Genomic DNA, 26530 nt, shown 5'->3' on the forward strand with positions numbered 1-26530 from the left:
CTGTTGTGGGGTGGCTGGTGGGGCTATTTCTAGCTCTCAGACTTGGTCTGGACATTTTCCATGGCCTAGAGACAGTCTGTGTTTATCTTGGTACGTATAGGGTGAGGATGTTGCTAAGCCCACCTATGGCCATTCATCCTCGTGGTATAGAGACTAAACTTTCTGATTCCCCTTTCTCATGGGTTTCTTGGTCTAGGACCAAATAGGCAACTTGGGGGAGTGATGAGCAGCTGGACCGCAAGCAGATTTTTCCTCATGGTTGGGAGACACTTCTTGTACCCAGAGTGCAGCTTTGCGAGCCATCGGATTGGAATTTTCAACTAGCTTTGGGGGATACAGCCAGCTGGTACCCTAGAAGATATTTCTTGGTTCCGTGTTGCTTCCTACCATCTAAAATTCACATATACTTCTTAGTTTTCCTTTTCTGTAACAAGCTTCTGTTTTCCTCTACTTGCTTATATTCTTACTCCTTGACAAGGAAGCATGGCGTCCGTAGGACACAGCCACCATGCCCTCCATGCTCTGTCTATGACTTCTTTGGGTCTTCCTCCCAGCTTGAAGGGGCCTTGGCTGAGAAGGATCAGCTGTCTGGGCTGCCTTTGACAGACACCCTGGGAAGCTTAGTCTTTGTCTGTTGCTGTGATAAAACACCATGACAAAAGCAACTCAAGGCAGAAAGGGTTTATTTCAGCTCACAGTTCAAGGGAATAGTCTACCATGAAGTCAGGGCAGCAGAGCTTGAAGTGGCCACGCCTTTGTATGAGGGAATGAGTGCATACTCCTGCTTAGCTGACTTTCTCCATTTTCTAGAGGCCTGGATCACCTTTTCAGGAAGGGTCCCACCCACAATAAACCTAGGTCTTTCCACATCCATTAACATGAAGATAGTCCTCCACATGCATCATGCCCAGGGCCCTCTTCCAGCTATTTCTAGAGACCATGAATGTGTGTTGCCACCTCTCTGCCCTTCTTTTTCCCTTCCCAGGGCCTTCCTGGTGATCTTAGAAGACCCAGCAGAAATTTCCTTTCCTCTGGAAAGCCTCTGCTATTTGTCAAAAATCTAACAAAGAATTAACCAGATCCCCCCCCACCTCCACCCCCATGCAAACTTCTGCTGGGAGCACTGGTTTTTTTTTTTTTTTTTAACTTTTATTATTTGTGGATTTCACATCATGCATTCCAATCTCACTTATGTCCCTATCCCCTTGAATTTGCCCCCTGCCATTGCAGCCTATCCCCAAATCAAAACCAAATTTAAAAGAAAAAGCCAAGAACCAAACAAAACAATAAAACAAAACAAAACAGAGGAATCTTGTCATGGAAGCTGTAGTCTGTCCAGTTGAGTCACACCCGGTTACCCTTTAGTACATTCATCTTTATTTGCAAGTGTTCATTGTGGTTCTGCTTCACCACAGATAATGGGCTCTCGCTGGGGCTTCTCTTGCATTTCCTGTTGTCCTGTGTCATGGAGATCTTACTGTTTTGGATCTGTAGGTTCGTTCCCTTCATATGTTCCAACAGTTGATAGATGAGGTAGATGTTGGGGTGGGTCAACTCATAGCCCTGGTTCTGGGCCTAGGTGGTAGCTGGGTGGGTCAGCCTGCCATCTTTCCCTTTCGGTCACCACCCAGATTAGCTTTGGCTAGCTCACCCAATGCAGCCGGACACAAGAGCAAGGCCAGTTCTGCTCTCAGGTCCTCAGATCAAGTCACCCACACTTCCATCACCAGGACCAGACAAGGTACAGGGCTCTCTGGGAGCACTGATCTTTCTGAATCACTTTCTGCAGCACAGTGCCTGACATAGGATGAGTCACTCGGTGCTGAATGAGTGAATGAGCAAATGAATGAATATCTTAGTGACAAGCAGATGTACCCATGAGTGTGCAGCACCCTTTCATGAAAGTACAAAAGAGGTTATAGGCAGAGTGCAGTTAGTCTACCAGTGCGCACATTTATTGAGGTGAAAAGCAATTAAACGATGGGGTGCAGCCCCTGCCTTCCAGGAGCCTACTGTCTTTAGGGAGAAGGGCATAGTGAGTCTTGGTGATGCAACCATCTGAAATAGAAACTAATAGGTCCTCAGTAACCATGCCCACTTCCAAGGAGTGAGCTCTTTGTCTCAGGCAAAGTGGACACAGTTTCTGTGTGTGTTGTAAACTGGACACAGATTTAGATGGGTTAAAGTGGAAGAATTAGGGTTGTTCCCTGATGGAAGGGACATGGCTGACAGCCTGTTTGTATCAGGGACCATCAGCCAGGCAGACCATAGGTCAGGTCACCAGGAAATAGGCCTCAGAAACCTCACCTGTGTACATGATCTCAGTACAAATAACAGCCTTGCAGAGGGTGTTTGTATGCGGTCTTGGGGTGGTTTCTTCTCTGAGTTTGTATATCCTTTCCCCTCTCCACCAATCAAATCTAGCCCAAGAGCTCTGAAATAGAGGGTGGGCCCTGGAACTGATGGCATATTAAGCAAAAAAATAAATTATGAGAAATGACTAAAATTGAATGTAATCCAGAAGCTCAAAACTCTGAGAAGACTTTTAATTATGAGCACTAGTAAGAGGGTAAATTCCAAAGCAGGGACTTCCCCACAAATCCAAGTTTCCAAGCTCCTTTATGCCCAGGATCATCCTTAGTGGTCATTGTATATTAGAGACTGCTAGTGAAGCTTTCATTAGGGTGATAGTGGTAACACTTTCAAGACTTTCTAGAATGTAGCATGCGTACACCTTTTTCTTCATTTGATCCTCATGGATACAGAAGGTGATGTCATATTTTTACACACCAAGCAGTTGAGATTCAGAGAGATTAAGTAACATGCTCAAGATCACACAAGTATCAGATGACAGAGTGGCACTTGCTATTCATACAGTTAATCCAAGGTCTGGGCTGGGCTATACATTTTTTTTTTTAAATTTTTGAAACATACAGGCCAGGATGGCTTCACACTTGCCATATAACCAAAGATGACTACATACACCTGGTCCTGCTTATGCCTCCCAAGTGACAAGCATGTGCCACCGTACCTGGCTTCTAACTTATTCTTTACAAAGTTAATTTCCCACCTGCTTATGTTGCTTTCTTAAGATTTTATTCTCATTTTAAAATTGTACATTACTAGTTTGTACAGAGTGTGCATGCATTGGAGAGTGAGTATGATCATGGGTGTGGGTACAGGAATGCAGAGAGAGAAAGGAACTGTGTTCTTCAGTCTGTTAGGGCCAAGATATTCCCTGTTTTTCAGCTGAGCAAACTAAAGAAAAGCTGCTGTCCTCTCTCGTGCCTATTTCCTTCCCTGTCACATTAGGGGGCTCAAAGGTGTCCGGCTGCTGCCAACTTTGTGTTGCCCTCTACCTGAGCCCAGTCTCACATGGTTTCTTTGAAGTCCCATCATAGCCCATCAGGAGCCCTGATGCTGCAGCAGAAGAATCAGGAAGACCCGGACTACACCTGGCTGCACTGCCTATTAGTCTTGTGGCCTTGAACAACTTGCCTAACTTTATTAAACCTCAATTGCCTTGGATGGAAAACTCCAACAATAGCCTGGCCTTCTGAGATTCTGCAATATTGATTGTTTTTGTGTGTTTTGGTTTGGTTTTAAGTCCTTCATCCTCCTCATCTCCTCTCTCTCTCTCTCTCTCTCTCTCTCTCTCTCTCTCTCTCTCTCTCTGTTTGAGACAGGGTATCATATTGGATGGCCTTAAACTCACAGCAATACTTCTGCCTCTGCTTCTAAGGGCTACAAGTACATAGATGAGCTGCCACACTGGGCCCTATGTATTTGTATTGTGTAATATTATGATTGAGTCCTGACAAATAAAGCTTGCTTGATGTCAGAGGGCAGAGCTAGCCACTAGCTGACCATAGAGGTTTGGAGGACTACAGAGAGAAGGACAGGAAGTGGTAAGATGAGGCTGAGACAGGCTCTCAGCCCTTTTTGGATGGAGGAATAGAATAGGTAGGAAGCAACTGGTGGCTGCTCCTGGTTCTCTGATCTTTCAGGTCCTTACCCAAATATTTGACTCCCTATTTTTTATTGATAAAGATTAATTAGATTAGTGCTTCACCTGGTGCCCAACGTGGGGCATGAATTCTGTACTGTTCACAAAGCAATTCCTATAGAGATGGTGTTCTCTTATGCTTAATCTGCATTGTTAAGCAATTTTCATAGCTTTTAATAATCTAGAGTAAAAAAGACAATAGATTGAGATGGAGATACGCCTTAGCAGTAAAGAGTAGGGACTACTCTTCTAGAGGACCTGGGTTTGCTTCCCAGCACCCACATAGTGACTCACAACCATCTTTAACCCCAGTCCCAGGGCATCTGTTACTTGCTTCTGGGCACTTTGGGCACTGCAAGCCCATGCTACACAGAAAAGCAGGTAAATACCCATATACATAAAATAAACAAATCAGAAGGATGAGAAGGAGGAGAAGGAGAAGAATTGAGTGCTGACTTGTAGTTTCAGTTTTTGTGGTAAATATATGCACTGTGGTCGATTTCATTGGCATACTGAAAAGGTGGGGACTAGAAAACACTCAGAGTTCTGTAAAAGATAAATAATGAGTCTTAACTATTTCTAGTTTTTAGCTCAATTTATTTGAGTTTCAGCCTTTGGTAAATAGCCCTGTTTAACAATCACAAAATTCCTATCAACTTGATGATCCACTCCCACGAACCAGTTGCCTCCTGGTTCTCTGAGACCTGGTAGTCAAAGGTGCTCATGAGCAGGACAGTGCTGAGTTCAGTGCTATGGTGGTAACAGTGATGGAAGAATAATGGCAGTTGGCATTCATTGAGCACTCACTATATGAATGCTAAAAATAAAATAAGAAGGATAGTGACACACCAGTGGTAATAGAACTGGAGATACGGAGTTCACTGGGGGAACACACGCTAGGCATGCATGAGTTCTCAGGTTTGACACTAAGTACTGTTGTGGGGAATGGTGATACCACATGAAGGTTCCTTTCTGCTGCTCTGCATGCACCACTCATGTTATCCATGCAGCACTGCTGAGGCTACACCTTAGAAAAGAGAGGTCACTAGGAAGCATCCTTAACTACAGTGCGCAGTGGTCAGTTCTCAGGAAGAGGAGGCAGGCAGATCTGAGTGCAAGACCAGCCTGGTCTATAATCCAGAAGAGCCAGGGCTACATAGAGAAACCCTGTCTGGAAAGCAAAACAACCTAACCTAACCATATTCATTTTACCATTTGGCAGATGAACTAGCCAAAGCTAAGGTCACAGCACAGGGCAAAAAGGGAGCACAAATCCATGTCTGTCTGATGCCAGAGTTGCCCCGGAGACAAATGCTGAGCCCTCACTCAGTCACTAAGCGTCACTGTGCTTCTTTGCATGGCTTGTTTTACAGCAGCTGTGAGTGAGCCCCACTCCTAGAGTTGAAGTTAATTAATTTGGTAATCTTAAAGTGGTCCCCAGGGAATTCTGAGAAGCTACTGGCCCCTGAATCATTGGTGGCCCCCAAACACAGCATGGAACTCAGAATATAAGTGTGCAGGTCAGATTCTTCATTGTTTAGATGAGCCATTCTGACCTTGCCTAGTAGCCCCACAGATTTAATGAGGAATTTGTATGGAAAGCCCATAACAAGTGTTGGTTGTTGTGTGGTCTTAGCATGTGTGGCCTTGATTAGAGTTATAGAGTCAGGTGTGGTGGTGTACTTGTCATCCTAGCAGTTGGCAGAAATAGGTCAGAGGACTATCAGCCAGGTCTACGTAGCTGGTTCTAGGCTAGCCAGAGCTAACTAATGGGACCCTGTCTCAAAACAAAAAGTAAATAAGATGCAGCTTTACTTCTCTCTCTCCAGTACAGTAGAGATAGAATTGGCAATGATCTTCTTTCTTGCTTTTCTCAACAGAGAGCAAGAGGCCAGAGTCACACAGTGGCCCCTCTGCTGCCCAGTGGGTGGAGGCTGTGGCTTGACAAATATAAGGGCAGCTGAGTTAGGCCCTTTCCTAAGCCACAGCTGTGGCTCTTCTGGGAAAAGCAGGGAGCTGGAGAGACACACTGACTGAGACACCAGAGCCAAAGTGAAATGCCCATTGTGCCAGCAGGCTGGGGTGGTCCCAAGGACTTGGTTGCATCAATTAGAGGAAGAGAGGCATCTTGGGAGTAGGAAGCACACAGAACATAGGCTTAGCTCTAGCCCCTACTGTTGGCTGAGACTCCTTGGGTAAACCCTTGATCTCTTGCCTTGGTTTCTTCATCTGTGTGTCCTGAATACTGACAGGACTAGCCCCACACAGTGGAGATCGTATGAAATGAGTGTGATGGCTTTGTAAACTTAAGTGCCAGGAGTTCTCCCTGTACATTCTACACGGCTTGCTGGCTAGATACTGTGAGGATCATTGGGAAGGTATGCTATTTCTTTATTAATGAAGTGGGGAAAGTGAGACTCATTTCCAGGAAGCCAAGCATGGTGTCTCATCCCTGTTATCCCTAGTGCTCAGTGGGCTGAGGCAGGATCACCGTGTGCTCCAGGCTAGCCAAGCAATGGCAAGAACAAAAGACTTACTCCCAGAATACTTGCACACAGTGGCACTACAGGTGAAGATGGCTCTCATGGGAGGGGAGTTGGCCTGGGGAGAGGAGAGCTTGGCTGCAGATTCAGGCGATGACTCCTGAACTGACAGGGTTTGGACAGTGCCTGGAAGGATGGCAGATGATCATGTCCTCATTCTAAGAGGGAGACAATCAACCAATAGTCACAGTGCTGAGGGTAGTGCCCGTGGGCCACTTTGTGTGTCAGGTTTGACCCTTCTAGTAAGTCTCTAGAGCAGCTGTTCTCAACTTGTGAGCCATGACTACTTTGGGGGTGGAACGGTCCTTTCACAGGAGTCACCTAAGACCATCCGAAAACACAGATATCTACTTTATGATTCATAGTGGTAGCAAAATTACAGTTATCAAGTAGCAATGAAAATAATTTTTATGGTTGGGGGGAGCTCACCACAACATGAGGAACTGTATTAAAGTTCTCAGCACTGGAAGGTTGACAAACCACTGCTCTAGTGGTAGCTTTCATTATTATTCCTAATTCGTAGGTGAGAGAAGTTAGGTTGCTTGCCCACTGTCAGGCTGCTATTCATAGCAGAATGGCGCTTGAGCCTGGATTCCAGGGCCTGCTCTGTTAGCCGTTATCTGCACTGATTCTCCGAAAATGGGATGTGTGGGAAGTGCTGTGTGATTGTGTTGGTTTATTCCTTTGCTTACTTGTAACCGATAACTGGCCACTCTTGGATACTAGAGATAGCTGTAAGAGACAAAGCCCCGACTTCCCTCCTGGGGCAGTGTGGGCAGGGCATGTACGGAAGTGATTATCACTGCTGTGGTGGGGTTCTGCCAGAGGCCTTCGGGTGGGAACTGGTGGTGTGCTGGAGAGATGGGTCCCCGGCCTTCCCGTGTGGACAGTGAGGCCAAAGAGGAGCTATTAGGATGTGAGTGTCCGGCGGAATAAACTGTTTGGGGCAGAGGACATAGTGGGATGAAGTAGATGTTGAGCTGGCGGGGGTTCAGGGACCCAGGAAGTCTTTAAAGTCTTTAAATGGCAGACAGAGTGGGGCATTGGGCATTGGCCACACTGGAGGCTTGTGGGCCAAGGTTGCCTATGATTAGTCTTGCTTTCTCAGGTTGCCCAGAGGTCCCTGATTAGTCTGGGCTTGGGCTTGGATTGCCCATGAAGTTTTCTTGTCCCCATAGCACAAGGCCAGCTGGGCCTCAGCCTCACCCAGCAGCAGGCAGGCCACATGTGGCACTGGGGAGGACCCTGTGTTGTGACTCACTACACCTGAGCTCTGCCCCTTGTTCTGTGACTTTGGCCTCTCTGGGCTTTCCTGAAACATGACTGATTCAGTGACCTCTGAGGTCCCTCATGGCCCCAACATTGTAAAGCTGGGGGCTAAAACACGGTGGGGAGGGGAAGCAGAAGATGAAGCCTGGTTTGCATAAGGGCTTGCTCTTCATGATTGACTAGAGAGTCCGGCTGACCATTCAGAGAGGACTCAGAGCTACCATCTCAGAACAGAATGAACATAGCCAGTGCACTGCAGCCTCTCGTGGCACTGTATTCCCCATGCATGGACCATCTCTCTGAATCCTCAGAACAATGCTAAGACCTGCTAGGCATGTACCTACTTAATAGATAAGAAAGAGAGCACCCCCCCCCTCCACAAAGGACCAAATGACTTTGCCCATGTTTTGTATTTTCCCTGGCAGAAGCTGAGAGGTGAACCCAGACCTGCCTGACACCAAACCCTGTGTTTTGCACTTTACTGCATAGTTCCCGAGGTTGCTTTCATCCTGTCTCAACCACTGGGCATGCTGTGCTGATCCCAGGAAATGCGGGTCCCCCTTGGAGGACCACTTCCCAGTTGGTACCACAATAGACACTGCTAGCAGGATCTACTAGAACACAAAGGGACATGTTGGCTTCTCCAGGGAGCCTGCCCGTGTGGCAGGCCAAATTGGGCAAGTTTGTTTTGACAGATGGGGCAAATCCTCCCCCTCCCCATCCCCTAGTAGCAGCTCTCTGGATTCTGGGCTGGGCAGCAGGACCTAAAGAATGTAGAGCCTTCCCCCAGCCGTGCTTTGGAGGTGATGTCAGGTGCGTGGGTTAAGTAAGTACCTGGCTGAAGTGAATACCTTTGGAGGAGGCTGACTGGGACAGGGAGGATAGATAGGATTGTACTACCCACAGGGTAGTCTGGCAGAGGCCCAACCTCCTGTGACTACTGCATCCTATTTTTTTCCTTCCTGACCTGAGGCAGAGAGACAGGATCCTTTTCCTGTCCAGCCTGGAGGCTCAGAGCAGTAGAAATTTGCCCAGCCAGCCTGGAAATTTGTGCAAACCTCTGTCTCAAAGAGCCTTTGGATGGCATCTGATGCCTCATTTAGAGTTGAGAGCTGGACCCAAAGAAAGGAAGTGGTCTGTTTATTAAGCTCAATGCCTTTGCTTGTGGACCTGAAGCTGTTTCCCAGCCCCAGGCTTGGGCTCCTTTCTACCACCGTGTTCTATTTGGGAAGGTGGAATCAGAGACCTAAATCTGGGGAACTGCTGGTTTGCCAGATCCCAGGCTACCTTTCAGACCATACCCTGTTAATAGCTCTCTGGACAAGAGGGCTCTCTGGCACTCCTAGTGATGGCAAAAGGGCTTACACCATGCAGAGAAGGGTGGAAACCCTGACTGTACTTCTTTCATAGCATTTACGCGAATATTAATGGAATATGCAGCAGGCAAGATAGCAGAGGTAATGCCAGGAACTTTGAATGGAGTTGGATTTCCCTAGGGAAAAGGCCACCCACCTAGGAAAGTGTCATTACAGATGAGAGACAGCCTACAGTAAGGACTGCTGGTAAGCATTGGCTCTGGAGGATTAGAGCCTTAAATAAGGGAGTAAAAGGAACAGGGCTATGGGGCATGGCTTGGGAAAGTGTGAAAGAGAATAGCAGAGGCTTTCAGGCAAAAATAGTAGCTTGGAGTGTTTTCTTCAGGGATGCAGGTCCAGGAGGCTGCTCAGGCTCCAGTAGATGGTTCCACACCTATGCATACGTAGGAGCAACAAATGGACTCAGAGGGGATGGGAGTGGCGTGGGGTGGATTTGACCAAACATTATATACACGTATTAATATTAAGTAAAATATTGAAAGATAATAGAGTGCATCTGAGGATGGACCAGAGGTGATCTGAGGCCCCTGAGGTGGTGGTACCCACCCTGTGGGGAATGAGAGCAGGTCCAGGTGTGGGATGCAAGGCTGGAAAGGTAACTGGGGGTGGGGGAGGAACTGGTGCAGGGTTGTGAGTGCCTTAGTCATCGGCATGGGCTTTTTATGGTCACTGAGACCACTGAAGATATTTTAAAAGACTGGGTGATGTGACAAGATTAGGAGCTCTCCTTCCATTATGAGCTAATGGGCCTCTTTTAGCTCTCTGGGACTCAGTTTACTGCATCTGTGAAATGGGAATGGTAGTAGCACCTGCTTCGCGGGGTGGCTGCAAAGATCCTGTACTCACCGAGATGAGTCTCTGGCTCCTAGAAATGGCCGGGCTGTTTCTGGAGGCTGAAGCAGTAGAAGGAAGCCCTGTGAAAACTCCAGATAAGAGAACCTATGTTCCCTGGTCAGCCTAGACTCCCTTGGTGGCCTAGAAGCAGCAAAATCATTTGGTGGCAGGGAGACAGTGGCCTGTCTGCACCCAGTCAGGGCAGGTCTGAGTATATGGGGCCATCTAATTCAAGTAGCTCATTGAGTAGCTAGTGAGGTAGGGTAAGAATCACAGTCTTAGGCTGTGGTACACGCCTTTAATCCCAGCACTTGGGAGGCAGAGGCAGGTGGATCTCTGTATGTTTGATGCCATCCTGGTCTGCAGAGCTAGTTCCAGGATGTCTAGGGGCTACACAGAGAAACCCTGCCTTAAAACACACACACACACAAAACAAACAAACAAACAAACAAACAAACCAACCAACAAACAAAAAACCCAAAACAAACTAATGAATCTCAGTCCTTACCACTCAGTGGAGTATTCCTGTATCCCCAAGGCCACCTCCCAGGCTGAGCCCCTTAAGAATGTTTCTTTGTGTATACCAAACTTGGGTCCATCCTCCTAGGACTTCCCATTTTCCATTTTTATTTACATATACATCTCTGTGTATAATGCCACATATATGAAAGTATCTTTGGAAGCCGGAAGAGGGTGTCAGAACCCTTGGAGCTGGAGTCACAGCTATTGTGACCAGCTTGACATGGGTGCTGAGAACTTAACTGGGGCGCTGAGCCACTACTCCAGCACTCATCCCCTCCCTTTCCTCGGTTTTTCTTGTCTGAGATGAGGGCACGAAGCTTAGGAGCACTCGAAGGTCTGAAAGCCAGGCTGGGAACATGGTTTGGATGATGCTCATCTACATGAACGCATCCACAGAAGAAAGGGCATCTGCGGTGGCAGGCTCCAGACACCAAGCCACCTGGATTCCCCAGTTCAAGCAGGGAGAGGGATATTTAGTCTGGAGGGTGGGAGCAAGAGTCTCGGTGTGACAGATAAATGGCTTAAATTGCCATGTCCCTTGGCTGATGGCTTGGCTTCTTTTTCAGCAAGAAAGGAATAACACCCACTGCTTGAGGCAGTGGAGCAAGGTGTAAACTATACCGTGTGTTTGGTTAGCATTAGGTCCTGCATATTGCATTGGCTTAATAAATGGCACTTGTCTTCTTTCAGGGAACACTTGCTGAGCAGTTGGTGGCTGCCAGGCGCTATCTTAAGCTCTGGGGAGATGCTAGAACAAAGCACTTAGAAGTTAGAAACCCATTGGAGGGTGACAGATCAGTGACAGAGGAGCTCTAGCCTTGGAATGGAGGAGGGAAAGGAATGCTACATTGGGGAAGTGCAAGGTGTTTGGGGCCCGGGAAGGGAGGGGCCACCAGGAAGACCTTTGGGAGGAGACTGGCTACCTTAACTGAAATGTGAATGGGCATCACCAGCTTTGGGGAGGGGACAGGGCAGGGGAAGTGCTCTAAGCACAAGGCTGGAAATGGATGGGTAAGAAAATATAGTCTTCTGCCATTCCTCTAAGTCAGTGGACAGACCATTTCCTCTGCACTGTGAGCTACAGATACGAGTAGCTACAAGACCTGGAGCTGTTTCTTCTCCCAGGGTGGCACTGCCCTAGAGATTTAAGCCTCAGTTCTTTTCTGCCTCATCTCTGCTGCTCTGTAGTACTGACAATCTCCAGGTCTGCTGCTCTGTAGTACTGACAATCTCCAGGTCTGGGGTGTCCATCTCTGTGGCCCATGGCTCCTATTGCATTTACTGTGGTGCTGTCCTGGGTTCTGCTGGGGTATGGCCTCTCAGCCCAAGAACAGTCTCCGTCCCTGGAGAAGTTCCTCACAAGGTGGTCAGTGATGTGGATATAATAGAAGAAAAGCTGCCTGGCAGGGAGGTTATAGCTCGTAGGGAGGGTGTATCTCAGTGCTGGAATAGCACAGGATTCCTATGGCAGCCACCAAAGTGCTGCACCAGGGACACTGGAATGGGGCCACCTGCATGGATCTTGTCCCCTGCCCTCCCCTGCCCTCACACTCTTTCAGCAGAGGCTAAAATTCTGATCTGCCTTGGGAAAAGGACTTTGACACATTTTCAAAATAAAGTTGAGGGTAATCTCCAGAGGGGAAGAAGAATAAACACGCTTTAAAAATGCAAAAGGAAGCGTGTTATTTAAACAAACCAAAAAAAAAAAAAAAAAGAGAGAGAGAGAGAGAGAGAGAGAGAGAGAGAGAGAGAGAGAGAGAAAGAAAAGAAAAAAAGAAAGTGGAAAAATTACGAGGGAGGGCCTCAATTCCCTTGAGTAAAAGTCTCTAGCTGCGGTGACAAGAGGCTACAGAGACTTCAGGGAAGCAGAAACACCTGCTGTATGTGTTGAGGGTGACCAGTCCAGATTAAGTGTGAATTTAGCTAAGAATTGGGATCGTGCTCAGTGTGTCACCATGAGGGATCCACACAGCATTTGGGATGGGAGGACACTGTGAGGTCAGAGTTCTCCCTCCGCTTGGGGATAGCTCTGCCAGAGAATCGGGACTGCTGGACTGGAGACAGCAACCAAAATGTCCTAATAGAAAGATCTAAACAACCAGAAACCTAGGGGTGACCAAGGTCTTCTCACAGTCGGGTAGGGCAGGGGCCCTGAGGAATGTCTTCTAGGAAGAGACCTGCTCATTTCCTATCTAGTCTGGGGTCTTGAATGGCAATGAAGAGGGCAGACCTCAGGACCCTGTCCCAGCTTCTCTTAGAGCTGAGGGAGTGGATGGTGGGAAGGACTGTGGTGATCTGTCTCCTCTCCTACCACCAAACCTGCATTGTTGTATCAGGCCAGCAGCTGTTTCAGGGCTGGAAATAGCTTGGGCAGCTGGTATTTTCCCTGGAAATCAGGTGCATTTTGTTTTTGTGTCCTGCCAAAAGCCAAAATTAGTTAAACATACAGAGAGAAGTTGGTTAGTCTCAGAGAAAGTCAACAGGAAGCTAGCTGGCCAGAGGAAAGAGGGAGGTTACAAAGTTGATGAAGGCCAGCAAGCCTTGTATAGACATTAGGGAAGCCTTGTGTGTCCCTTTCACATCATGCTCAGACAGGGAGGTGATTTTACTTACAGGATAGGATACAAGTATCTGATTGATCCCATTTGACAGATGAGGAAGCAGGGAACCTCACTGAAGGGGCCTTCCATTCAGAGATGATGGGACATTAGGGCCCAGTTCCCCAGCTTTGCAGTCATTCAGTACAGGGTTAGTAAAAGCTGGCCCTTGACCTTGGTGCTGGATTTGAGCTCCAAAAGACCTAGGACACAAAAACAAAAACAAGAACTCTGCTGTTTTAGTCCCTCCACCCCAAAGAACACAAAACCCCATCCTAACCCAACAGGAAAATACAAACCAACGCTTTAATTACTCTTTCCTTCTTTCTGTTTTGTCCTCCAGCCAGAAAACATTATGTTGTTAGACAAGACTATCCCCATCCCACACATCAAGCTCATTGACTTTGGCCTGGCTCATGAAATAGAAGATGGAGTTGAGTTTAAAAACATTTTTGGAACACCAGAATTTGTTGGTGAGTTTTGGGACTGTTTTTCTCTCAGTCTGGTATTGGGGCTGGGGAGAGTGTTCAGGCCTGAGTTCAAGCCCCAGAATCCACGTCAGAAAACCAGGAGTGTGTGCTTATAATATCAGATCTGGGGAGGAAGAAACAGGCAGATACCTGGGTCTCACTGGCTAGCCAGCCTAGGCTACTTGACAGATTCTAAGCCAGTGAAAGACACTGTTCTGGCTTACATGCACATGCCCACATGTACACACACACACACACACACACACACACACACACACACACACACACACACACCACACACACACGAAGGGAGGGAAATCCTAGGAACAATCCTCATTTCTGGGCTGAGAAATGATGTCTTGGGATACCTGCTATAAACTGAAGGGGTTGAGAAGTAATTGGGTGAGACACATGGGCTTTGAGTGCCCACTGGGAAAGAGAGTAGCCAGGTGAGGCTAGAGGCCTTTGTAGAGTTAAACTTTCTCAGAACTGGCCCCACCATTTACTCTTGGAGGAGTTTATTGTGCAGATTTAAAGACCTCCCTGTCTTGGTTCCCCACAGGAATTCCTCTCTCTGAAGTAGCTTTTGATTTCCTGAAAAGGAAAGAAGTCTTTATCTGCCAGGTGCCAGATTCACTGCCCGCCTCTCCCAAGAGCCTGGCCTTTACTCATGCATTAGAGCCGCCAGCTCCAGCAAGGGTCTGGCCTTGCTGTCTTCCCTCTGTTTCTCTCCCTCTCTACCCCAGCCCTTTCTGACCTACACCCTGGAAACTCCCCTGTGGGGCCTGATCTAGAGGTTAGAGGATCACAGGAAAATCTCTCTGCAGAGAGGAAAGGAATGAGAGTTGAGAACCAAAGCATCATGTATCCGTCTTTTTGGGGAATTGAGGTATTTCAGAGATGGAGGGAGTGGCCTGCTCAAAACAGCAGCTTAGCTTATTTTCTCCATCAGGGGCCATCCAGGCCAGACCTTCTCTCAACAAAACAAAATGGAAAATACAAAAACAAAAAGATCAGGCATGATTTAAGAGAACTACTTGTAACTTTAGGGCTAAAGGGGTGGTTCTGTGGCTAGAAGTGCACACCACCCTCGCTGAGGACCCAATTTCATTCCCCATGGGCACCCATGGCAGATTTCTCACAATCATCTATACCTCCAGCTCCAGAGGATCCAAACAATCTTCTGGCCTGTTTGACACCTGCACACACATGTGTGCACACCCACACACAGAAGCACACACCTGCACAGAATTAGAACTAAAGACATAAAAAAGAAATCCAGAATGTAGTCACATGCCACAACCCACCCTTTTAGTAAGATGCAATGAGATTAATTTCCTAAGGTAGAGGAAATACAATGAATAAAGCACTTATCATGACTGCATGACCTGAGTTTGAATCCACACAACACACTGAAAGCCAGATGAGGTCCTACGTGTCTGTACTCTGGGGTTCCTACAGCAAGATAAGAAGCAGACAGTAGAGTTCCCAGGAAATGATGGGCCTTGCAAGGCTGGCATTCACAGGGTGAAACACACACACACACACACACACACACACACACACACACACTCACAGAGAGAGAGAGAGAGAGAGAGAGAGCACAAAGTGATGTGTAAGATTATTTAACTTGGAGTTGGGCATGCTGGCATACACCTATAGTCCTAGGATTAGGGAGGTGGAGGCAGGAGGATCTGGAGTTCAAAGCCATGATAAGCTACACAGAAGTTTGAGACCAGCCTGTGCTGCTTAAATAAAATCCTGTCTGAAAAACAAAATAAATGTCTCTAACTCGGTAATCTGAGACAGGAGTATTGTGAGTTGGAGACCAGCATGGGCTGAATAGTGAGACCTTGGCTCTCAAACTTTAAAAAAAAAAAAAAAAAAAGATTCTACAAATAAAGACTCTCAAATTATGCACCTATCTCATTGGTGCATAGTCCATAATCTGTGGACCAGTCCATAGATTACTTGATGCCCATACTTAATTGGAATATCATTTTTAAAAACAACTCACTTACATGTGTCCATCAGCAGAAATGGAAAGAGTTACCCACAATGAGAGAAGCAGAAACCATGCAGGTGATCTCTGAGAGAAGAGTGACTGGTCATAGACAGACAGTAACAGCAGATGGACTATTTATAACACAGCTGTGAAAGTGGAAGTCCGTGGATGAAGCAGATGGAAACAATCAAGAGAGAAAATTTCAAGTGCATCCTGGGATCATTTTTTGTAAAGCTAGAACAAAAACAAAGCAACAACAACAAAAAAAAAAATCAAAGCCATTGTAGGGGTGTCTGCATGTTGAAGGAAGAGATGTAGGGGAGAGGCCAGCAGACATTCCCTATAGATAGCATTCTGGATAAATAATCTCAGCTGCCCCCTGGCATGTTTGGTGTCCTTCAGGCTTATCACCTTACCTCAGTGACCCCCAAAGATGTCCTCAGATGAAGTCACCTGTCAGATGGGACTGGGAGGAAGATGAAGGCCCTCTCTGCCCTCTTCCATATCACCCAGCAGCGTGGACCTGTCTGCAGTCTCTGTCTACCAGGGTTCCTTTCCCACAGCAGGCTTCATCAATGTCTTCTTCCTGAACCTTCTTCTTCCCACATTCCTCTTCCCTTGTGCCTCCCTTTCCTGCTCCTTCAAGGCTCATTCATGAGTGATTTCTCCCAGGTTAGCAGGAAATCATGCCTTACCTTGGCTGGTTGCTGTAACCAAACACTTTAGACTGGGTATATTATAAGCAACAGAAATGTGTTGATCATAGTTCCGGTGGTTGAGAGTCCCAGATGCTGATGCCAGCAGGCTTGGTGTCTGGTGAGGGACTTTTTCACATAGATAGTAGAGTCCTTCTCTATTGTGTGGAAGGAGGGAACAATCTCCCTGGAACCTTTTATAAGAGTTTAACTTTATCCCTGACGGTTCTGCTCCCATGACCTAATCACCTGTAAGGCCCCATCATTTTCTACGGTTGCCTGAGAATTAGATTTCAACATAGACTTTCTGTAGAAACACAAACAGTCCATAGCAACTTGATTTCTCAACATTCTTACATCCTGATTATCTCCATCTACTGTTCAAATATTCTTCCTCCCTACTGGAGATTCAAGATGTAGACATTTGGCACCAAATAATCTAAGGTTCCCTAGAACCATCTCCTCTCATCTCTACCTCCTCTTGACTCTTCAACATGACTTCTTTCAGCTCCAGAAATCGTGAACTACGAGCCACTGGGACTGGAGGCGGACATGTGGTAAGTGGCGGCATGGGATCCTTCCAGGGTCAGAAAGTCTCAGCCCCTGTTTTAGATGACATGTCCTTGAGTGTTTAAGTCCCTTCCTTCACACTCACATTTCTTAGTCCCCTAGTCTGCAATGCTCTAAGAGCACTAGACATGCAGCAGGAGGCAATGAGGCTTGGATTCATGGCCAATTAGAACTTTGGCAGCAGGGGAGAGGCTGCAGCAAATACAGGCTCATCCTGGGCCAGCCTCAACTGGGTCTAGATAACAGTTAAGTGAGCTCCATTGCTCGGTCCATCAAGTGTTCCACAGGAGCATCCCTATGTCCTAGGCATATGTTTTCCTAGCAGTACTGCTGTGATCAAGTCTTTATGTATTTTAGTTGAACACTACTTTACAGTTGGCTCAGCTCATGACTTGGTTTCTAAGACCCTGACACCCGTGAGGCTGTTCTTATTTATTTATTGTTCTCATTTTAGATGGAAGGTGGGCTCAGAGGTTAAGGGACATGCTCTAATGACAGAATCTGCAAATGCAGAAGTCAGACCTTGAATTTGGGTCCTTTATTCAATGTGCAGAAAATGAAGATTCTAAATGCATTCGGGTCTGTCCCAGAGTGGGGTAGGGAGGAGTGGGGCTTGAGATGCCATTCAGGGGCCACCTGAGGAAGGAAGTGACTTCTTAGCCCTGCGTGGTGACTGCCTGGGGGTTGAAGTTGGAACCACACAAATCTGACACGACTGTCTTTTGCAGGAGCATCGGTGTCATCACCTACATTCTGTGAGTATCTCCAGGCTTGGGTTGCAGACCTGCTTGGCTCAGGAGGAATGACGGAGGGGCAGGGAGACAGCAATGGATGTGTCAAGTCCACACGGCACCTGAGGCCGAGTTCTGAGCCCTACTTCATACACTTGAGCAGGGCTAGAAGTCTGGGAGAGCAGCCCTCCCTCCTACATAGCTCACTTCTAAAGTTCCTTTGTGGCAAGCTAGGGCTGCTCAGCTCAGCCTTCTGCGTACCATACATGCTCACCGAGAGTGTTGCTTCACCAGAATCCTTGCGACAGCCCTAAAGATGCCTTCACCTGCCCCTTCTTCCTCCTCTTTTCTCTCTTCTCATTCCCTGGTCCCTTTTCCTCCCTCTCATATTCTTCCCTTCTCCTTTCTTCCCCCTTTCTTGTCCCCTTATATCTAGTGTCTTATGTCAAGATTTCCTGCATAGGTTTTGTTTTGTTTTGTTTGGATTTTAGGGGACTAGGCCTCATCTGGGACACTGTTTCTTTCAGTTTGTGTCACCATGGACAGGTACTTAACCTCTGGACCTGTTTTTCTTATCAGAAAAGTAGCAATCTCAGACTTCCTGCTACAGGAAGTGGGGTGGGTGGGAATAAGCCACCTTGTACAAGTTTATGGCCCTGCTTTGGCACACAGGGTTGTCTAGTAGACACTCAGCTCCTTGATGGTTCCCAGTGGTCACCCTCTCATAGGCCACATGGAAAATGCTATTGTCATGGCATTTTCAGGTAAAAACCCATAGCCAGGACCAGTGTTCCACAGCTGAGGGATTGTTCTCAGAAGGCATAAGCTGGGAGCTCTGTACAGCCATAACTGTGACTCCCCTAGCTGCAGCTGAGGCTCTCAACCCTGGCTGCAGAGTAGATCTCTTAATACCCACAGGGACCCAGGCCCCACCCCAGATCCATTAAGTTAGTATCATTAGGGGAGGGCCATGGCCTTGGCGCCTTTTAAACGCCCAGCTGGATCTGCTGCAGAGTGAAGGCCAAGAACTATTCCTCTGTAATTCCAGAGCAGTCGCCTATCTGCCCCAAAGCTCGAGTTTCTTTAGGATTCTAGTTTTCATATTGAACTATTAAAGAATTCTACAGGCCACACAGTCTTCTTGTGACCCCTTGAACTTGGTGATATTTATGTTGTTTTATAGTATTTTTCTTTGTTTGTTTCTCTTTGTTTACTTATTTTTGTGGTACTAGGAATTGAATCTAGAGTAACTGAACATAGCTAGACAAATGTGCTACCACTGAATTATACCCCTGGAACCTCTGAAAGTTTCCTTCTTGTTTTGAGATAGAGACTCACCAAACTGCCCAGGCAGGCCTTGAACTTGTGATATTCCTGTGTTAGCTTCCCCTGGAACTGGAATTATAGGCCCGGTGTGACCAGGCCTGACTGACACAGTTTCATTGAAAACCCAGTTTTATCAGAATCACTGTGCCAGGAACTCAGTACCTTGACATGGAGGAGAGTTGACTTTGCTTGTCCTGGGCTCTGTGTCTGTAGGAGATACACTACACAGCTAGTATCACCCTGTGGAAGCATGGTTACCCTGGAGATTTGAGCATACATCTATGAAACCCAGAGGGAGAGAAGGTAGGTAGGGAGGTAGGACAGCAGTCGTACAGATAAATATATTTGAACTAGGAGATATAGAATGAAATTAACTCCCCAGATAATAAAGAGGTAGGTGAGGACATGGCACATGTGATACAGATCAATTTCTGGTCTTATGGAAACTGGGGACCTAGGACTCGCAGAGGGTTATTTGTGTTGTATCAGTGTCAGAAATAATGACCATTGGTGGGTGATGGTAGCTCATGTCTTAATCCCAACACTCAGGAGGCAGAGATAGGTGGATCTCTGTAAGTTCAAGGCCAGCTTGGTCTACAGTGTGAGTTCCAGGACTACACAGAGAGAAATCCTGTCTTGGAAAAGAAGAAAAAAGAAAACAAAAACAAAAACAAAAAAGCAATAATGACCATTAATTCTACAGCCACTAGTATGGATCAGGGTTACACAGGCATTTTATCTATTTCTTGTGGTGCTCAGGATTGACCCCAAAGACTTTGTACATGCTAGGTAAGTGCTCTTACCCTGAAATACATCCACATTTATTGAGTTTTATTATTTTTTTGATGGGGGAGGTCTCACTACATAATTCTGGCTGGTCTAGAATACTCTATGTAGACTGCAGTAGTTTCAAATTCATAGAGCCCCCTCCCCTGCCTCTGCTTTCCAAGTGCTGGGACTAAAGGTGTGCGCCACCACGCCTTAGCCTTCTCTTGATCTTTTGAGACAGACTATCTCCATGTAGCTCAGGCTGGCCTTGCAGTTCCCTGTTCTAAGAAAGAAGCAAGAGGGATGGGAATGACTGCCAAGAGTTATTTCATAAATAGAACTCTTGCATCTCAGCCGAGTGAGATGTGGCAAGGGAATAGAAATAAAGTCCAAGGTGACTGCTCTTTCTAGCATGGCTAATTGATGAGGTGGTGTGGTTAATCAATGTAGGCAGTACATGGATGGGGCTTGTGAATATCAAGGGCATATCTGGGTAGAGGAATCCAGTGCTCAAGGGGAATCCAAATCAAGCACTTGTGCTTCAGGGGGGGTCATTGTATGATGCATCCTTGTCTAGTCCTGCAGGGGTGAAATTGTGTATACCTTCTGTGTCTCTCAAGCTTTGCTCAAGTTGCTTGCTCAGTCTGGAAGGTCTTTCTAGAGCTTCTCTGATTGTGGACAGCCTGTTCATTCTTTAAGATAGAGTCGGTGCAAACTTCAACCGTCCTATGATGCCGCACTTCCCAGTGCTCCACCACTTCCCTATACTCCCCAACTTCTTTGTCTGGCCCCTTATTGTGTTTTACTTTATTCTGCCAGGGACTGTGTCTTTTCTTATAGCCTCTGAGTCTGTTAAACACAGTCTCCCTGGGTCAGGTACGCAGTCAGAGGTTCAGAACGTGAATTGAATTGGAGGGTACTGAAAAGACTATTGTTTGTTTGGTTGCCTGGAGAGAACAGACTGGGGTTTCCTGAGTCCATTACTTTTATGTGTGTCTCCTTTCCCTCCGTTTCATGAGTCTTTCTCTGTTGTGCTCAGACTAAGTGGAGCATCCCCCTTCCTGGGAGACACAAAGCAAGAAACACTGGCAAATATCACAGCTGTGAGTTATGACTTTGATGAGGAATTCTTCAGCCAGACAAGCGAACTGGCCAAGGACTTCATTCGGAAGCTTCTTGTGAAAGAGACCCGGTAAGAGGGTAGAGAAGACTGGTTTCTCTGGTACTCATTCTTTTCCGTTCCCTCCCTTTGCCATCTGTGTCATGTAGCCCAGTCTGACCAGGTGCTGAGAAATGTCACTGGCCATGACTTGGCATTCATCTTGTCATTTTGTTTTTTGCCACCATCTCCTTCTGCCCAAATACAAATGGCTCTGTGTACATGAGCACACATATTTATGTGCTTGCATGCGTGTGTATTTGGAAATCAGGGGTTATTGTGTACAGTCTTCCTTATACGAGTGCAGGACTCTGGTTTGAAAGGTAAAGAATGAACATTTTGAGGCCTGTTCAAGTTGAGAGTGGAGGCAGACAGGCCCAGAGAGGTAAGGATGTTGGGAGACATGAGACATACTAATCTCACCTCTGGTCTAGGGCCCAGGTTGAACCTCATGGCTGTATGGCCAAAGAAGGGGGATGGACAAGAAACTGTGTAGAGAGCTGTGACTTTTCTGTGTGACCACCAGAGAAGGGTCTGGATGGGCAAGGGACAGGGCCAAAGACTATAGAGGGCTATGCCCTCTGATTTTCACAGACTTCAGAGAGAACCAGAGTAGGGTCCTATGGTATGCAGAAGCCCTGGTACCTTATGTAGGGCAGTGCTGCGGTTGGGGTACCTACCTTTATGTAGAGCAATAAAGGGCAGAGGGGATACCTGGGAAGCAAACACAAAAACAGACACCAGAGGTTTGGCCCTGCAGAGCTGGCTTTCTGAGGAGTCTGGAAGCGCAATAGAAGGTAGTAATCAGGCCCTTCAACTTTGGAACTGAAGTCGAGGGCTTGGGTAGTAAGGCTCCTCTATTGAGATCCCTGCCCAGACTATACCTTCCTAAGAATATTGGGAATGCAGCCAGTTTTCAGCCATATCTGTACTGCCTTGATGTCACAAAGAATGCCAAAGAGGTGAGACATTGATTGTCCTCATGGAACTTCTGTTTCCCTATCCTCATTGCAGGAAACGGCTTACCATCCAAGAGGCTCTCAGACATCCCTGGATCATGGTAAGGGCATGGCAATGAATCCCAGTGAGCAGGAGGTTCCTCTTCTGCCATTAGAGCTGGCTGTGGCAGTCAAATATAAATGGCTGCTAAGAAGCCTTTGCTTGATCTCGGGCACTGGTCCAGGGTCCTCAAATGGGCTTCTACTGACTCAGTACCAGAGTACCTAGCTTGCATGAGGCGGTGAGTTCCACTCAGAGCACCACAAAAAGAAACAAAAATAAATAAAATAGGGTTTTGGTAGCTTAAGTTTGTATTTCATTGGTTCAGAGAGCCAACAAAACTACCACAGACATCAGTTAAGACACTTTCTTCAGAGGCCAGCTTACAAAGTGTTCTTTGTTGACTCTGTAACCAGGTACATTTCCTTTCCTGCCTTCTGGGCTCTCACTAAAGGATGAAATGCAAGTCTGTCATGTAGCTCCTTTAGGCACTGTGCAGCCTCAGGGATTGGGTCCTGAACCTGGTGGAGAAGATAAGCCAGATCTGCTAGGACAGATCTGTTCCCTGTTGGAGGGTCAGGGCAGAAAATTAATCCCTGCAGTGGAGGACCCACTGGTTTTTCAGAGTCTTGGGGTTTGGCATGGAAGCTCATTGGGAGTGATAGTGGGACTCAGCAAGACTCGGGTCTTGGTTCTATGGGCTGGCGAGCTGAACACTCTTACAGTCTACCTTCAGGATTCAGAGAAGGCCCATAGGAATGATCCTAGTGTAGATAAGGAGAGAGGCCTATAGATGATAAATTCCTTTACTCCCTGGGGAATGGGGAAGGCCAATTATCTTCCAAGGTCGGATGTGCCCAAGGCCTGAAGCTAGAGAACCTCTTGGGCTCCTTTCAGCTGAGCATGCTGGCTTTTGCCAAGGCTGCAGTGTCCTGAAAGACAGATACCTTCAGCCTTCCTCTGCCTGCCATAGCCTGCATGTTTCAGCCCTTGAGTGTGTGTTTGCAGAGTTCTAGCTGCAGCCAGCTTGTCTGTATGAGCTACTATTAAATTCTATGTGTGTGGCAACCCTCTCTAATGGCCATTAGTGAGCATGCAGGCAGCACCCCCACATTCCTTAATGCTTCTTATGGTCTTGTTGCGGGGGTGGGTGCTAACCTCACCCTGGCTCTCCCTCCCATGTCTTGACACGAGCAGTGAATGCCAAAGAGACCATGTGTGTGCCTTCCGCCTGCAGCTTAGACTGCCCTGTGGAGCACATATCATGTTAATATTCTGGTTCTTCTGTCTGAACACCTACTAGTCAAAAGGAGAAGCCAGAGCCCCTGAACAGTGGAAGACACAACCCACCCAGCTGAAGACCAAACGCCTGAGAGAGTATACCCTCAAATGCCACTCAAGCATGCCCCCCAACAACACTTATGTCAACTTTGAGCGTTTTGCCCATGTGGTAGAGGATGTGGCTCAGGTGGACAAGGGATGCCATGCCCTAGCAGGAGCCCATGACACCCTGCAGGATGACGTGGAGGCCTTGGTCGCTATCTACAATGAGAAGGAGGCCTGGTACCGAGAGGAGAATGAGAGTGCCCGCCATAACCTGTCTCAGCTCAAGTATGAGTTCCGCAAGTTGAATTCCCTGAAGAAACTCCTGAGAGAAGACATCCAGACCACAGGGGCCAGCCTTGGAGGCATGGCCAGGAGGCTAGGCCATCTGCAGGTGCAGTTCGAGGCTCTGAGGCAGCAGCTCTCAGCAGACATCCAGTGGATGCAGGAGCTGGTGGGCAGCTTCCATCTGGAGAGCAGGAACACAGATAGCTATGGCACAGGTTCCATGTTCCACCAGGACACCAGTGAGTCCCTATCGGAGCTGCTCAACAGATCACACACAGACGAAATCCTGGCCGGCTTGAAGCTCTGAGCACCAGACTCTAGTCAGTAGTGTGTTCCCAACACTTGGCAGAAGCATGCTATCTGGTGTGTCCCACCAGAATCATCCAAGAGTGTGTGTGTGTGTGTGTGTGTGTGTAAGCATGCTACCTTTCACTCTGCTGGAGCATCCCACCAGAATTATCCTGCAGAGTGTATATGCAGCCTTCCACTCCTTCTAGAGTTCCCCAGCCACTGGGGTGCTCTTTAGTGACTTACTCCACACCTCCCTCACCAGCCTGATTTTCTGAGAGTGCTCCAACAAAGCAGCTGAGCTGTGGAAACAATTAGAATATATATCCCCTCAGCATGCCCTTCTCCTGGGGGGTAGAGTGGGGGGGAGTCTGCCGGCCCCCAGGAAATACTTGATAACTGAGTAATGATGATGGATTGACTCACCTTTCATGTTCCGTTTGCATGCCTGGAGTGCAGATCTTGGGTAATGATTGACATAACTAAGAATAACTTAGCAGGGTGCTTTCTTGCTACAGAGTTGGGGCCTTAAAATATACAGGGAAAATACTTTCTTTTAAATCGTCTTCTCACTCATCAAGACTTTATGTCTGTGACCTTATTGGATCATTAAAGAACTCTGTAAGATAAGAGGCTGGGATATAGTTCAATTTCTAGAGTACTTGCCTAGCATCCTCAGAGCCCTGGGTTTGATCCCCAGCACAGCATAACCTGGACTTTGTGGTACACACTTCTTCTATGTGGTACTTAAGAGGAGGAGCCAAAAGGACTGGGAGTTCAGAGTTCCCTCTGGCTATGTATTACATTTGAGTTGAAAGCCAACCTGGGATATATGAGACCCTGTCTCTGTGAGCTGAGAAGATGAGTGACAGAATTATTACTACATTTCTCTGTAGCCAGTGAAAAAAATTGACTCAGAGAAGGAGAATGAGTTAGGATCATTCTTGGCCTATTTGAAATTCAGGGTACCCATGTTTGAGTGAGGTATGGAAAGAGTTTAGTGAAGCTTAGCTGTATATATTGACCTTAATATTAAAGTTCTGATCCTAGATGCTAAGGGCTCAACTTTACATTGAGAATGAAGACAAGAGGCACACAACAAGGAGCTATTTACTCATGTAAGCTAGGCCAGTAGCCCCTGAAGTCTGGGAATCCTCAGAAAGTTTTGAGAGGCACAAGGCTTATTGGCCTCTTCTAGCTCCAAAACTTTGAGCATCATGAGGTTTGTGTGGTGCCGTCTCCCTTTCCTAGGAAGAAGGCCTATCAATATATCCATGCAGACAGCACATAGAGTATGAACCCTGGAACCCCACCTGATGCTAGAAGCTTAACTGTATTGTTTCAAGTACCTTCACAGCCTTGCAAAACAACCATCATATTTGTATTAAATATTATCCCCAGGTCAGTGAGAAAACAGAAATAATGTGACTTGTCCTGGGTTACAACATTAGTGATGAAAGTGGGAGTCTACAGCTCTTTTGAGTCCCTTAACTGCTTGGATTCATGGAACTTATGTTCTGCTTGAGTTAGTCCATCCATTCAGACACAGTTAGCAGCGCCCGCCAGTTTCTAAATAGTTGACTTTAGTCTGGGGATGTGGTGTTAAGTAATGTCAGGCAGGTTTTCTGCTTCCCCAGAGTTCTCAGTTGAATATTAGATTGTAGCATTAATCAAGAATTATATAACTACAGAAATAGAGCTGGCTCCTATTCTGTGAAAAAGAAGCAAGCAGCACTGCAAGGCTGGTCTGCTCAGGGGAGGCAACCACTTATGCAGGGCCCTGGGTCAGCTAAGTAAACCAAAGAGAGAGGTGTCCCCTATGGGGCCATCATGTCAGTGTTCTGTGGTGAGAGGGGGATGGAAGGAAAACTAAAGGAGAGAGAACAAGGGTATATATAGTATGGAGGTGGCTGAGGAAGAGCAGAACCAGCAAGGCTTTGTCATGTTGAAGAGTTCACCTTTACTCCCAGGGGTCCTGGGCTAGTGCTGAAGGAGAGCTTCTCAGTGGGCAGTGCACACTAGATTTCAGTCTAATAAGACCATTCTTTAGGATCCTTTTTTTAATTAGCAAGTTGTTGGATCATTTAAAGTGTCACATATAACTGTAATAGGAAATCTTTTAATCAAATATAAGAAATCACAATTTTAAGATGCATGATTATTTTATGGACAACAGAGAAAGAAAAAAAACATCCCATTGTGGGCAGTCTTCTAGAAGATGCTACACAGTGAGATGATGACCAAGAGACATCACCACAATGCAGAAGAGAGAAACACACCTGGTTCAACTCGGACCCTGAGTGGAGATGAAGACCCAGGCTGAAGACCTGGCTACCTTTGAAGCATCACTCAGAGCTGAAGACCTGGCTACCTTTGCAGCATCACTCTTTGAGATTGGACCACATCAGTGTGAGTCAGAAGAACCTCAAACTGGGACTGCCGTGTCCCACAGTCGAAGGGTGGTGACCCCACCTGGCTCTCCACAGCTGGGCAGTCTTTTCCCCAGATGACCTGCTTCAGTCTAGGCCCACAGTAATGAGATGCCACATTGATTAGGAGATGCTGCTGATGTCTGAGGTCTGACATTGCACATCCTGGAATCAAGGAAAGATTACCCTAAAGAAGACTCTACAATTGCATCAAAGTCCTGTATGCCCTGTCATGGGATGTTGCATACTTGTTTGGTACAAGATGCTACAAATATTAAAGGTCCTTTTGGTTCCATCTACAGACCTTGACCTCCACATTTGGTTTTCCTAAG

General features: G+C 46.9%; 1 protein-coding gene across 2 annotated transcripts in view; it reads left to right on the forward strand.

The window, feature by feature from the left end:
* The window catches only part of Dapk2 (death associated protein kinase 2), a 117357-nt gene that overhangs the window by 78992 nt on the left and 11835 nt on the right, over positions 1-26530 (forward strand). The window contains exons 5-10 of one of the 2 annotated variants that reach the window (XM_051197811.1): positions 13491-13620; positions 16826-16874; positions 17616-17642; positions 20752-20904; positions 21886-21931; positions 23174-23881. In XM_051197811.1, the coding sequence (XP_051053768.1) occupies positions 13491-13620; positions 16826-16874; positions 17616-17642; positions 20752-20904; positions 21886-21931; positions 23174-23788 (1020 nt within the window). In that variant the 3' untranslated portion in view covers positions 23789-23881. Of the gene's footprint in view, positions 1-13490; positions 13621-16825; positions 16875-17615; positions 17643-20751; positions 20905-21885; positions 21932-23173; positions 23882-26530 lie in introns of those variants that run through there. The other variant, XM_051197812.1, reaches the window with a different exon arrangement.

This window comes from Phodopus roborovskii, unplaced genomic scaffold (assembly GCF_943737965.1).
Source record: "Phodopus roborovskii unplaced genomic scaffold, PHOROB, whole genome shotgun sequence".
Classification (NCBI taxonomy): domain Eukaryota; kingdom Metazoa; phylum Chordata; class Mammalia; order Rodentia; family Cricetidae; genus Phodopus; species Phodopus roborovskii.